Source organism: Dendrobates tinctorius, unplaced genomic scaffold, assembly GCF_039654945.1.
Source record: "Dendrobates tinctorius isolate UK_male_01 unplaced genomic scaffold, ASM3965494v1 ptg000177l, whole genome shotgun sequence".
Lineage (NCBI taxonomy): Eukaryota > Metazoa > Chordata > Amphibia > Anura > Dendrobatidae > Dendrobates > Dendrobates tinctorius.
Window position 1 is genome coordinate 21,951,860 of NW_027361844.1, and position 14,615 is coordinate 21,966,474.

The following is a 14,615-nucleotide window of genomic DNA, read 5'->3' on the forward strand; positions in this document are numbered from 1 at the left end:
CCAGCATTTTTTTATTGCAGGGCTGGAGTGGTGCTTCCAATATAAGGTCCCTGCACCTAGTCTGATACTTACCAGCCGCCGTCTTTGTCTCCTATCACAGCTGCGCCCATCAGTCTCAGGCAGTTTGTGACCTGCCGGATCGCTCAAGCTGGCGGTCACAACTCATTACAAGTCTATGAGATCCTCCTTCTGGCTGTCATAGACTTGCATTGAGATTGACCATTACCTCTCTGAAGCTGTGGTCACAAGATGGCACCACGGGAACTTAGTGGCTCCACTAAAAGGTAAGTATAAGTCAGGGGGCAGGGACCAGAGTTTAGTAGCACCACTCCAGCACTGAAAAACAAAACACTGGAGTGGTGCTTTAAAGAATGTCACCAGGTCAAAAGTGGTCTGTTTCTGATACTCCTCTCAGTATTCCTTTCTTTTTTTTTAGTATCCGCCTTACGGTTCCAAAGATATAGGCCTTTTTTTTAGTGGACATTTTTATGGTCTTTACCACGGGGCATGGTTCACAGGATTCTCTGGGGGGGGTGCAATTAGACTGCTCTACATAGCTACTCTGTGAGACCCACCCCCCTCAGTAAAGACCAATAAAAATTTGCACCAAATAATAAGGCTCATATCTCCGGCACTATATGGACGATTTAAAAAAGAAAAAAATTGTATACTCGGGAGAATAAAATGTGAGCCAAAATCCGCCACTTGCAACCTGATGACAGGTCCTCTTTAAAGGGACTTTGTCAGCACAGGATGACTGTTCAAACTAAGTCCAGTCGCTTGGGAATACACCCTCCCACCTGCTTGTTTTCCTTCAATCTACATCCCCCATCTTTCTCTGGCTTCATAGGGCCAGAGAAGAGTGGAGATAAATGGAAACCAAGCAGGTGGGAAAGTGTATGTAAATGATTGGCCCGCCATGATGTGCCAAGCAGCGGGACTTGGTTTGAACAGTCATCCTGTGCTGACAGAGTCCCTTTAAGCCTCTTGAACACTGCACCCAGAAGAGTATGAAGTGCTCTATACGTAGTAGTGCTTTTTGTGTGGTATCATGTTCACTCCTGACAGCAGTGAAGAATACCTCCATAACACTTCTGTGCACAAGCAAGGGTACAATGTGGGCATCTGAATGTACTCAGCAGTTATGTTATGCCATAAACGGAAGTATTTAGTGATATTACTGAACCAACCTAATAGGGCCCCTGGTGCAAAAATAACACTTGGTGCTTTTGCTTACAATAACCAGCCAGAGCAGCCATTAACAGCTAGTGCACCAATACAAAGTGATCCATGCTATGCTATCATTGAATTGTTGCAGGCGGTGTGTTATCAAGGGCAATGAGACACATCAGTATCATACTGCAGAGGAAGCAAAATAATTTGTATATTCAGTTGTTGCCATATTTTCGATTCCTATGTTTATCAAAATTAAAATAACCAACATCTACTATTTCTAGAAGCTAACCGCAATTTCTCCACCATTATTGTGTAGAGGATGTGGGGAAAGCTTTTCTTAGTTCCTGAGCCTCGTCAATTTCAGAAATAATACAAAGCTAAAGCTAGTGATCACTGTGATATCTCTGCCTTCATTTATTACATGTTATATAAATATTCTTGTCAACATATGTTAGTATTATCACAATTAATAGCGTATTTTAGTAACTATAGATGATATACTAATCATAAGGAAATCTGTCATCAGGTTTATGCTGCCATAGTCACTCTTAAAATAAAGTCAGAGACACTAATTCTATCATGGGTCACTTTTTTTTCTGCACTACTTTTCAAATATTCACTATTAGTTGCAGCACATCTCACCCTATTCATGAGCAGCAGGATAGCCTCGTCCTCCTTCTGCTGATTGATAGCTTTTTCCATGAATCTCATAGAGAATGAATGCAGCGGTGGTTGTCTTCATTTGCTCTGTTTACACCATTTTACCAAGCACGTTTGATGTAAATTCTTGATAAGAAACTTGTTCTTTATTCCATATCAATTACAAAACAAAAGTATGAATTCTTCTCTGGGCTTGGTAAAGACCAGTTATGGCCCAAACGTTGCCTGCAGTGTCTTCCTGCTTTTATTTTGTAATTGATATCGAATAAAGAACAAGTTTTTTACCAACAATCTGCTGTTGTGGTGTCGTGGCTTTCCTGAAACTTAAGGAAGAAAACATAATTTGGCCACCTTTATTTTTCAATTTATAGAGATCAAGCAAGACAATGTATACTATGCAGATAACTAATTTTCATAATGAGTTAATGGTATGCACTTGTATGAGGTCAGGTCTATACGTTTGATGTATATAGTTGCATAATTTCCTGGCATTTACATCAAACGTGCTTGGTAAAATTGTGTAAACAGAGCAAATGAAGACTGAACTGTAGATATGATACAAGTGGTATTGAACAAGTCCATTTTTTCCATCCCTAATATTGTTGGTTAAAATATCCTCTGGCTTGTTCCTAAAACATTCTGTACAGAAGTGATAGTGTAACAATCCATCTATGAATCTGTGATCCCAGAAATCAGACCTCAGATCTAATAATATGTCATCATCAATGTAATTTGTGGGAAAACATTTTGCATAGATATGAGGACCATAGCTAAAATAAATTAACTACGAGGGCGCTCATCAAAGATTTCCCCTGACCCACTCCCTGTTGACTGAGAGCAGTGAAACTTGGCACAGTTATTAGTCTTTCTCCACATAGGTGGCACCTACGAACACACACTTCTCCCATCTCCTTAAGCAACTGTAATCACCTCGCTTGTAGAAGTCGACAGGTTGCTCCAAAAGCCACGTTATGACTTCGGAAATCAGAGTCTCATCATCTGGAAAATGCTTGTCCTTCAAAAATAACTTCATTGTTGGAAAGAGGTGGAAGTTCGATGGTGCAAGGTCGGGTGAATAGTGGGGATGTGGTAGAATTTCAAAGCCACAGGAGCATGCTTCCATTTGGGCAACATGTGAGATGTCAACTGATACATTGTCTTGCAGAAGGCGGATACCTTTGGTGAGCATGCCACATCTCTTGGTTTTGATGGCCTCCCGCAATTTCTGCAGCAGTGAAGCATAGTATGCCCCAGTGATCATGGTACCCTTTGCTAGGAAATCCATCAATACAACTCCGTGCTGGTCCCAAAATACTGTGTGCATAACCTTGCCTGCCGAGGGTTGAGCACGTGCCTTCTTTGGAGGCGGTGAAAAATATTTCTTAGATATATACAGATATATATATATATATATATATATAACTCGTAAATATATGATATATATCTGTATATTTAGATGTATATACTGTAGATATACAGATCTGTAGACCAATAGCAATCTGAATATACATTTTAGCCACTAGCGAAATTTACAATTCGTTCCCATCAGTAAACTTATGTTGTTTGTGTTGGTGTAAGGAAGAAACACTGTACCAGAGGCTAGAGCAGAATTTACCATCCTTCTGTTATGTATGGAAAAACTGCAGGGTTTTAATTGCCTGTATCAAGATAATGTTTGATTTTAACATACCATATCCTGCCTTTATTGAAATCTGTGCACAAAGCGATACCCATATAAACATGGTTTGACAAGTTTTGTGTATAGCAACTCGCGTGGCTTCCACAGAGCCCTGACCTCAACCCCACTAAGCATCATTGGCATGAAATTGTAATATTAATTGACATCCAGACATTCTCTTCCAAAAGTTGGCCAAATGTCCTTTTGGCCAAGTGAGCATAAATTCGCACACAAAAAAACACTCAAAAACCATGTAGAAATCTAGAATAGTGGACTTTATTCTGACTACAAAAAAGTTACCAAAATTATTATTAATCGAATTGTTTGGGGGGGGTAAATCATCAAATTATTTGAAGAATAAACTGTCTTTCTTGGCCGTAGAAAACAATCACAGCACAAGTTTAGTTTTTTATTGTGTTCTCGAAAAATGAAAGCTGTGATTGATTGTTCCAGGCGGCTAAGACAGTTTTCATAACTCTGTCCCATTGTTCATTATACCACTACTAACTCATGTTGACATTGAGACAAGAAAAATGTTAATAACAAAGTCATTTAATTAGACATCTGTTTGTGGGCATTAATACAGATGAATTAATGTCTGGCCTCTCTTTACCTCATAGATAAATATTAGCAGAACCAGCCTTCCATCTAATCTGTATGGCAGTGTTCTGACACTCTGCTGGTGGCCGATATTGGGGAAATTAAGGATGAGACATATTTGATTTCAACATGGCCTATCCTTGTGTTGTAAAGGATAGAAGACACTATCAAAGATGTCTGCCATCAGCTTATAGAACGAATATATGTTCAGCTCAGGGTCAAGTGGAATAGCTGGCTGAATGAGTGTTCAGTCAACAACTATATAAAGCATCATTGCACAACCTACAAACAAACATGGGTGGCTCTCAATCACTACTGCGTATCCCTGAAACTCTTTGGTCACAGACATGCGGACGTTGGTGGCTGCTCATATGTACAGTATTTTCCATGTGCATGGAGAGGAGGGGGAAGTAACAACAAAATAGATGGCTAAGTATTAATAGTCACTGTGTGGCCATTTCTGGGATACCCATATTATGGAAGAAGGACAGAATTCTGACCTATATATGTAGCACCGAAAGGAGTAGACATCTTAAAAGGAATTGAGTTGTGGCACTCAGTGAATGAAGGTCTTTTGTTTGATGCACAAGAATAGGACTTCAAATAAAAGAAGATTTGGCAAGTGCCGCAATCATATTCCTTTTAAGATGTTATTTCTTGGACTGTTCTATTGTCGTTGAGCACCACCAAGACTATTTAGTTGATCATTAAGATACATACTATTGCCGCAAGGCTAAGCTAGTGGATGAGCAGTGCTGGCTTAAAAGTACCGTAGATGAGGTGAAGAAGTAGCCATGCACGAGTGCTCCTACAGTATATTCACTGCAGTATATGGGAGGAGGGAGCCACTTGGCAGATTCAGCATTGTACATACATTATTATGGAGATAGTTGCATACATCCATAATCTTTTCTTTTGTGCATTGCAAACAGGGTAGATGGGAATCTCTATCCTTCTCATAGGTGATAATCCTAAAAATAGAGCCAGTACCTATTAGACATTTATGGAATATTCAATCCATATGCCATAAATGTCTCAGAACGCATTACCACCAAGAATTCAAGTTTAGTTGCGACCATCGAGGATGGTTTAACCTGACAATGTGGCCTTAGGACCAATAAAAAGTTGTGTACCTCTGAACTGAAGTGTATGGCCAGCTTTAGATTTAGCTTTTCCTCATGCTACAGAAAATGTTTGTTCCTGATAATATGAAAAAAAAATCATGTTCACCAACCAACTTTAATGGTCTGATGGTGACATAAATTGGTCTTACAGTACATGCAGAAGAAGTATCAGTAGTTGATAGCTGTCTGGATATCTTATTCAACTAATATGCTAATAGTACATAACTTTTACTACTCACTCAATCCCGAACCTTTTTGTCTTTGTTGTGGACATCCACCATACTTCCTTCTCATGTGTGTGCATTCCATATGTTAATGCTGTTAACACTCAACAGGGTAGCCAGTGTGCAGAGTGAGCCTGGTCATCAGAACCTTCTCATTCAACCACCATTGGGAAGGAAGAGAGGTCTGAGACAGGTAAGTGCTACACAGAGGATGAAGTCATCCATGAAGAGTTAACTGGATGGTCTTCATTTCAATGGTGGAGTAATTGGAGCGATGTGTTAATACTGTACAAAAGTGCTAATAAAATGTTCAGTCTGATTTTCTCCGTAAAGTTCTGTGTTCTCGCATCGATCATTTCTTATCTGTCCAGATGTATTTCATGATCGCCTGACATTTCATCTGCTTACCTCTATCATTTGTTCTATCAGTTGTTTTATTTTGTAAAGTAAATCTCCTTATACATATAATTTATTCTAGTGCGTAATGTCAAATACTATACTTTTACTTTTGGCTTTTGTTCCTATAGCTTCAGTGCTTTATAGCACCCTAAATGCTGCGCTTTTTCTGTGCTTATGCTATATACATACTGCATGTGCTGTGCTAATTGACTGGCATTTATAAAAGGCAACATGTAGCAAACAGATGGTTCTGCCATTATCAGATTCCTACTATTGTGCAGCATGTAAGACAATATCTAATCCCAAAGGCAGCATCACCTATTTTCTTGTAGCAGATTTTTTATGTCTCATTTTTTATCCGTAGTAAAATAAGGGTTATACTTTTATATAATCATGAACATTCATGTTCTAATGACAGAAGCACTATCTGCTCAATAGCTGCTTTTCTAATATAGCTGGTGACCATAAGTTTCAACCGTACTGTATAGGATGCTAGAAATAATAATAATTTGGCACTTGGTTGTAAAAAGTGCATAGAAGCATACAGGTGGGCTAACAACATAATAAGAGTAAGACAATTAGACTGAGGGTCTCTAATGTCATTGTCTTTGTTGTGATAGTAACACATTGACCATCATTATCCCCATAACTTTCAGCAGACTTTTCCCATGAATGGGACACTATGATGTACCTTGATGTAACCCCATTTTTGCACAACAATTAACTTTTAGATTCAGGATGAACATTGTGGTGACTCCAGTCATTACATGAGTGAAGAAGTACAAAATATCCAAACAAATACCTTCTATTGCTTATGCATAATGTTGTAATAATATATTACACAGACATTGCCTTGTTCTTTCCCAGTATCTTACACGAGTAAAAGATCCAGGGGAATTGAAGATAACATGTGGTTGGACAGCACAGGGCACTTATGCTTGCGCAACATTTTCATCTCCTAACCCGACTTGTAAGTGTGAAGTTATCTTTGGGGTTTGTTGTATGGGACTAATAATGAATCTTCATTGATATCATTTTAATTATCTCCTGCATGATTGTACAGGATTAGTTGTGGATCAGTGATCCTGACATTCATGAGTAAGAAAGGGGACTTGATCTCTATCGCACTCCTTCATAGCTCTCACTAGCCTAACATCACAGTATTTTGTGCAGTTTGCACTAATAATAGAGTGAAACCTCAGCTCACCTCTCATTGGAGAGAGATGTGTCATCAGATTATGCTGTCCTGTATGGGGATACTATCCTGCCCTTACACAGGACATCATAGCCTCAGCTATCACTCCATTGGGTGCTGAGCTGCAGTGCCTAAGGCTCATACACAGTGCACAGAGATCTGCTGTTCCAGCTCTTACACCGTGTACATCCAGCCGCCATGAGAGAGATGCAAACAGTTGATTGTATATGTGCCGGGTGTTTACCCCACTATCTGGTATTGATGACCTATCCTATGAACAGGTTATCAATGTTTATGTCTTGGAAAACCCCTTTATTAAAAAGAGAAAGCACTGGCTAGAAGGTGACTGAGAGAATTGGACAAACCTTAAAGGAATTATCCCAGAAAAATACCACCTAGTGTATCTGCATTTGTTGACTAGAGTGGTGACATATATGATTGACCACCTTTACATTCAAACTCCTCCAAACTGGGGACTTTTGAAAGATTCTGTGAATCCCTGAAGTAGAACCCCTAGCTTTCATTCATTCATCAGCTATCCTTATGTTTTTGTGAGATAACCCAATTAAGCTTCACTGATTTTCCTCAGTTATCTTTTCCCAGTGCTTGCTCTGTTTATTTAAGGGGTTTTCCAAGACTTAGATAATGATGGCCTGTCCATAGGATAAATCATAAATATCAGAATGTGGGGTTCTGACACCTCGACCAATCAGCTAATTGCATCTTCTATGGTGGCCAGACATACACGGTATACAGAGCTGGAACAGCACAGTTCTGTACACTGTACAGTGGCCGTCCTTGAGTGCTGCAGTGTAGAACTGGAGCTGAGCTGCTTAGGATAGGTTATCAATATGGAAAGTCCTAGAAAGCCCTTTCAACCATTTTCCTTGCCATTTCATGTTTCCCTTCCCATTGGGTCCTCTCCCTTGCTGTATTGGCTTTTCTGCCTAGATTAGTAATAATTTGTAAGAATCCCTTAAAACACTGATGAGCTTGAATGAGCGCGCTGAAATAATGTCAGGAGGGGGATGTTATATTGAATTTGGTAGCCCACTATATATAATGCACGATTAATAATTTGCTAATTTTTTTAAGTTGTGATTACTAATATCTGTGCCACTTCCCATACAATAGTTGAAACGTGTTCTAAAGATATCTTCATATTTACACAGTACAAACTGTATATGAAATTATTTTTTGTATCGTTCACATGCAAAAAGATTGATTTCTTTGTAACCAAACTGCACAGAACATATGAGTTATATGGGTACTCTGATAAAATGGTGTTACCGCAGCTTCGTTGTCTTCTTATTGTGAAATATCATCTTATAATAATTTGATTTGAAGTTTATAAATGTGCCACTTTTATAATACTGTAGTGTGAGCCATGATAGATATCCAATCAGACTTCTCAGACTTTGCAATCTTCATTTGACTGATGTGAATGATACAGAATAACATTTCATGCAGTTTGCAGTTTAGCTTCTCTTGGTAACCCTTCTCTGCATGTTTTACCTTCTAACCTTGCAATTTAACAGTTCTAGTTAATTCTCCTGTATAACTGTATTATAATTTGGTTGTACTAACTCAATAACATGATTTTATTTTACAGCTTTGTTTTGTACAGTATATACATTTACAAAATGAATCCAAAAATCAATTTGACATTGGATCTTACTTTTGCAATTCTAACAGTTCCTCCAAAATGTGAAAATATAACATGTATGTTCCCCCCGTCTTAGATCATAAATTCGAAGAAGATCACTGCATCAGTTTTTATACAGGCTGAGCCATAATATGTAATGCTATGTTACATGCATAATATCAACTTTTGGAAACTAAAAAGTTTGACTAAGAGTCATACAGTGCACCAACTTTGGATATATACGGACAAAAGTATTGGTATACACCTCTTGGTCTGAATTCAGGTGTTTGTGGAACATTGAGAAGGGAAGAAATTTCACAAACAACTGTGAGTGGCAATATACAAAACTAGAAGTGTTTAGGGACCACGGCAACTCAGCCATGAAGTGAAGACCACAAAGTTGCAGAAGAGCATAATGCATAAGAGTTGGCAATGTTCATCTGACTCAATAACTGCAAAGTCCAAATCTCTTCTCTTCTGGCATTAACATTCACTCAAAAACTGTGCTCCCAGAACTTCATGGCATAGATTTATGTCAAATGTCGGATGAAGTGGTGTAAAGCATCCACCACTGGAGTCTGGACTAGTGAAGTCATGGTCTGTGGAGTCACAAATCTTTTTTTCTGGCAGTCTGATGAATGAGTCTAGATGTGGGGAAAGCGAGAATGTTGCCTGCTGACTGCATGTGCCAACTCTTATCAACATCGGTGTCTGACATGACAAATCTCTTCTGGATGAATGGGCAAAAATTCTCCAAGAAACACTCCGAATTCTTGTAAAACGTCTTCCCAGAAGAATGGAAGCTGTTTTAGCTGCAAAGAATGGACCAACTTGGACCAACAATGTCCACTACTTGGTCAACGCCTTCTTAAATACCCTAGTTCCCTGAATAAAATAAAAAAGAAAACTTATACTCACCTCCTGTACTGACACTGTTCTGGCACTGTTGGTACAAGGTCTTTCAGCACTCGCATGACGTTATGTCATGTGAACGTTTCAGCCAATCAGTGGTCGCTAATGGCCTGCAGCGCTCACATTTCCCTTGGACATAAATCTGGGAGAGGTGTGAGGGCTACAGCCCATTACTGGACACTGATTGTCATGTCACATGAGCTATGCAGTCACTATCATGCAAGTGCCCCAGAAGACCTGACACTGGTCAGGGAAGTAAGTATAAGGTGTTTTATATTTTACTCGGGACTTCAGCCTTTAAGAAAGGGTTGTTGAAGTAGTGGCTACCCCTTTAATGCCTATTGATTTAAATGAAATTTCATAAAAGCCTGTCTGTAATGTGATGTAGGTGTCCTAATACTTTTGTCATATATATATATAATTACAACTGTATACATGTAGTATGTTGAAGAGAAATGTGCCATTTGGTAAAGCACAGCGAGTTTTGCTACATTTTCAACATTTTAAACTATTTTTAAGTCCTTCCATCTATAACATTATTGATAAATCTCAATACATACGAATAATGAGGCAAAACGGCACATGTAACCAAAATCAAAAGGGCCCATAGGATAGTTGCCTTGTTGATCATACAACCAATAAGAACCCATGTGTCACTTTTCAATCAATTAAAAAATAAATAAACAAAATAAAATTGACTAAAATGCCAATTGACTATGGTGGGCTCTGGATACTTTCAGATACAAAACTCACTCTTTATGTTCTATCAAAGATGGGACATTTAACCTTTAATTTAGTGAATGATGTCAGATGTCATTGTTATGCGATGAAACTTATAATTTACACTTTGTGGTCTTTATAGTGCACTATTCTAGTTCCTTGGATATTTGATGTTTTTTGACAAATTAAATAATAATTCCCCCCCAATTGACCTAATGTTATTGCTAACCTCGGTACATTTAATGGGTCCTGCATCCAGTCACATTCATTTATGACTTATGCACTAGAAAGATAATAAATGGCAGATATGTTGCATCCTTCAGTGCGTACACTGAATGGAGCAGCAGTAATATTACGATTGAAAAAAAAGTCAAACACTTTCATTAGCAAATCTGAGGTCCGTCTACAATCTAGGGAAAAAAACACAGATATGCAAGGAACTTCTGATTATCAACAAGGTTCTCTGAACCACCTGTGCCCATTGGTACTTACGAGCTTGAATCTTCCTGAGTGTTAATATCTCCCCTGTATTATGGTGTAACAGGGGGCTTTCTCTCCTTCTCACCTGGTTCAGCTACGAAGGCCTTTACTTTCACGCCAGAAAACTCAAACTGAACCACGGAGTCGGCATGGGGCTAGACTGTCAACAACTCGCAGAAGTATACAGCCCCGGGCCAAGCAAATACGGGAGGAAGATCAGAAAGCAGGTAACAATGAGTTTTTATGTATTAGCGGGGGCAAGTTTCTCATAGAATCTCCATCTCCATCCATAGAATGGCACAGGAAGAACTTTTACTCAGATACAGTTGATTTGGTTTAAAACTGACCTCAACCAGCATCATTATCTTCACACACAACAAAACAGTCTATCAAAAAAATCAATTATTTTGTGTTGTTAAACAATTGCCGAACAATAAATATTTACCAATCGGCCGTAGTTTTAAAGCTTGATTATACAGGTAGACCGCTCTTCATGGATGCACTGTGTGATATGTGCTCGAAGGCTGCCATTGTTCTTAGGGGCGCAAGTCCTGTTTACACAGGATGATGCACAGTCGAGAACAATGATTTTTGTGTACCACAAAAAATAATTTTACCTGAAGGATGAGAATTTTGCTCACAATGGGTGATCAGCATCCAGTTTAGACTGCAGGATTATCGTGAACGCTTATTCACGATAAACTTGCATTGTAAATGGATCTTAACTGTCCAAGCTCTGAATCTATTGCCCAGTACCTCAGAAAGCCTATAGCCCATAATATCCTTCAAGGTGATGATTATATCTCCCATAGGCCTTGCCGCAGCCTTCTTCAGATTAGTAGGCATAATGTGAGTATATCTGACCTTTTATAGGAGCCTCCTTAGCTGACTCCCCATGAGTTTGAACAGGCAGCTCAAGACACGGGCTGATAGGATGGATGGGTGATGCGAAAGTCTTCTTTTCCTGACTCCATTGCAACTAAATAAGTCACAATTCATCATATTTACTGTACCACATAAAATACCGCTTGTGTGGTTGCCCTGCTACAGTATTCAAGTTCTGTTTGTGTTTCTTTATAATAAAGAAATTGTTCTCTTATCTGTCGAAGAGGTTGATACATTTGAAAACAGCTTATACGCATTACAGGTTATAATATACTAGGTGGCTGCCCGATTCTAATGCATCGGGTAATCTAGAATATGGCCAAACCGCATGCGTTTTCATGCGGAATTCAAGCGCATTCCAAACGATTTGAAGCATCGCTTGGAATGTGATTGACAGGTTGGTCACACTTGTCAAGCATAGGTTTTGACAATTGTGATCAACTTTTTACTATTGAGGCTGCATAGGATAAGATAGGATGTAAAAAATAATAAAAAAAATAAAAAATCTTGTTATTCTCACCTTCCGACGGCCGCCGGGCTCTTTCTCTGCTCTCCACGCTCCCGGCATCTTCCGTTCCCAGTAATGCTTAGCGCAAAGGACCGGAGATGACGTCACTCTCGCAAGAGCGCGACATCATCAGCGGTCTTTCACGCAAAGCATTACTGGGAACGAAAGATGCCGGGAGCGTGGAGAGGAAAGAGTCTGGCTGCTGTCGGAAGGTGAGTATATCACTAATTTTTATTGTAATTCTATTTTTTACATGTTTATGGTACTGAGGGTCTGGAGGAATCTCCGGACCCTGGGTACCGGCTAGCGCCGCTGATCTCCCGTCAGTAGCGGTGGCGTGCATCCTTCTAAATGAGGACTGCGCCTGCACACTGCGGCTGTCGCGACCAATCAGCGACGCAGGATTTCAGTTACAGACAGACATGATAAGACAATTATATATATATAGATTACTTAGAAAGTATAATTTTTGGATTCCCAGTAGTTATACTAATGGAGAGGGTTAGAGATTTTCCCATGCTGTGTGACTGCTCAGACAAGTTGTGGGCTGAGACAGTTGTAGCCTTAGAGTGGCATGGCCCCCTGGGATTTAAAGGTTATGGGCCATAGACAATTACAATTTATGTTAGTACCAGTACTCAATGACACGTGATGTAAAATGGTGGATAACACGGGCATTTCTCTACAGACCAGATCAAACAGAATCTGATTCATGATTTACTTTTTTCTTTTGATGCATTTGTTTTCCACCAATTCACATTACATAGAGCTATTGATTTTAATACAGGCTGGTTTCTGTAAAAAGGCGTCTGCACGGACCCCATAGAAACTCCATAAATATAGCTAAATGTTCTCAGCTCTATCACTAAAGACAATAAATGCATCTTCACAGTGGAATAGCCAGTCTAGAAACTGACAAATACTGGAACATCATATTTATTTATTCTATATGGGTTGTTCTATCCATAAATGCAATAAAGGGGCAAGGCTAGGCTCCTGACTTCTGCCAAGTGTTGAGTGCCCTCATGGACACACTCACTGTGGATGTCCATACAGGACTGTGAAAAGGCATTTCAGTGCACAAGGCAAATAAAGCAAATTAACATCAGCCCTGGAAATAAAATAATTTCAAAATTATAGTGTTTGGATCATCGGAAAATAATGGTTGAATAGGAACGCTACAGGTGGTTTTTGCGAAAGGTTTCATGGGCAAAACTCTAAGTCAAGTATCTAGTGTTCAATGGATTGCTTATCTGGTCAGGCTCTGGCACAACTCGTTGCCCCAGCAGCTGGTCTACAACTAAACCGGCGGGTTCTGACTGTGAAGTGACTGTGCTATACAGTATGTCAGTTTTAAGGTGTTACATCAGGTTTCAAGAGCAGGTGTGGTAAGCATTGCCCAAAATGTTTCCAATATATAGCAACTATTTACATAGGACATGCCCCAAAATATTGCTAACCTACCAGTTATATTCATAAGTAATGCATACAGGTGCGAATTAAGGGTAGCCAGGGCACTGGGCAGTTTAGAGTTTCTGGGTCCCCCAGCACTCGATGTATCATTTGACATGTCACATAATGTTTTTGAGAGGTCATATGATTGGTCTGCAAATGGAGATTCTGGCTTGACTTTTATCCTAAGTCATGTAACTAGGCTCGTTAAAGGGTCAACATTGACTTTTAGGATTGCTACCTCCAATAGGTGGCACTAGAGTTCTAGTCCTCTTCCTCTCTGAAGAGACAATTTGCATAATTAGCATATTTCCCAGAGCAGCATTGTGGCTTTAAGTCTCCTCACCTCGACATGCTTAGCATGTCATTCTCCGCAAGGAGAAATGATACTTCTTGGATATCGGTCAGACGCCTCTCTCACAGTCAAAACAGATCTCCCACTTTGCACTGATGAGGGGAAGTACCCCGAAACACAGTGTCTGCAAATGGAGATTCTGGCTTGGCTTTTATCCTAAAGGGGGTTTTACACTAAGCGATATCGCTAGCAATGTCGCTAAAACGTCACTGGTTTTGTGACGTTATAGCGATATCGCTAGGTGTGATACTTACCAGCGACCGGCTCCCCCGCTGTCCATCGCTGATCGCGCGAGAATGTCTGGCTCCATTTCTCGTCGGGCGCTTCCTGCTGAGACTTCCTGCTGTGACGACGAGCGACGCGTGGAGGCGGGCGGGAGGACGTCTGGATCGCTGTGTGTGAATGGTAAGTATCGTGCGCTGCGTCGCTGCTGCATCGCTGTGAGATCTTTCTGTATGAAAGCTCACTAGCGATCATTTAGCGATGCACCAGCGATCCTGACCGGGTCGGATCGCTGGTGCATCCCTAAATGTAAAAGGGCCTTAAGTCATGTAACTAGGCTCGTTAAAGGGTCAACATTGACTTTTAGGATTGCTACCTCC

The 14,615-nt window shown here is 39.9% G+C and overlaps 1 protein-coding gene across 22 annotated transcripts in view; it reads left to right on the forward strand.

Annotated features, from left to right (window-relative positions):
• The window catches only part of LOC141054300 (protein unc-80 homolog), a 305,587-nt gene that overhangs the window by 259,565 nt on the left and 31,407 nt on the right, over positions 1-14,615 (forward strand). For 12 of the 22 annotated variants that reach the window (XM_073551595.1, XM_073551599.1, XM_073551596.1 and 9 more), the window contains 2 exons: positions 5,574-5,655; positions 10,878-11,040. In XM_073551595.1, coding sequence (XP_073407696.1) covers positions 5,574-5,655; positions 10,878-11,040 — 245 coding nt within the window. Of the gene's footprint in view, positions 1-5,573; positions 5,656-6,728; positions 6,832-10,877; positions 11,041-14,615 lie in introns of all 22 variants that reach the window. The other 10 variants (XM_073551597.1, XM_073551603.1, XM_073551610.1 and 7 more) reach the window with 4 other exon arrangements.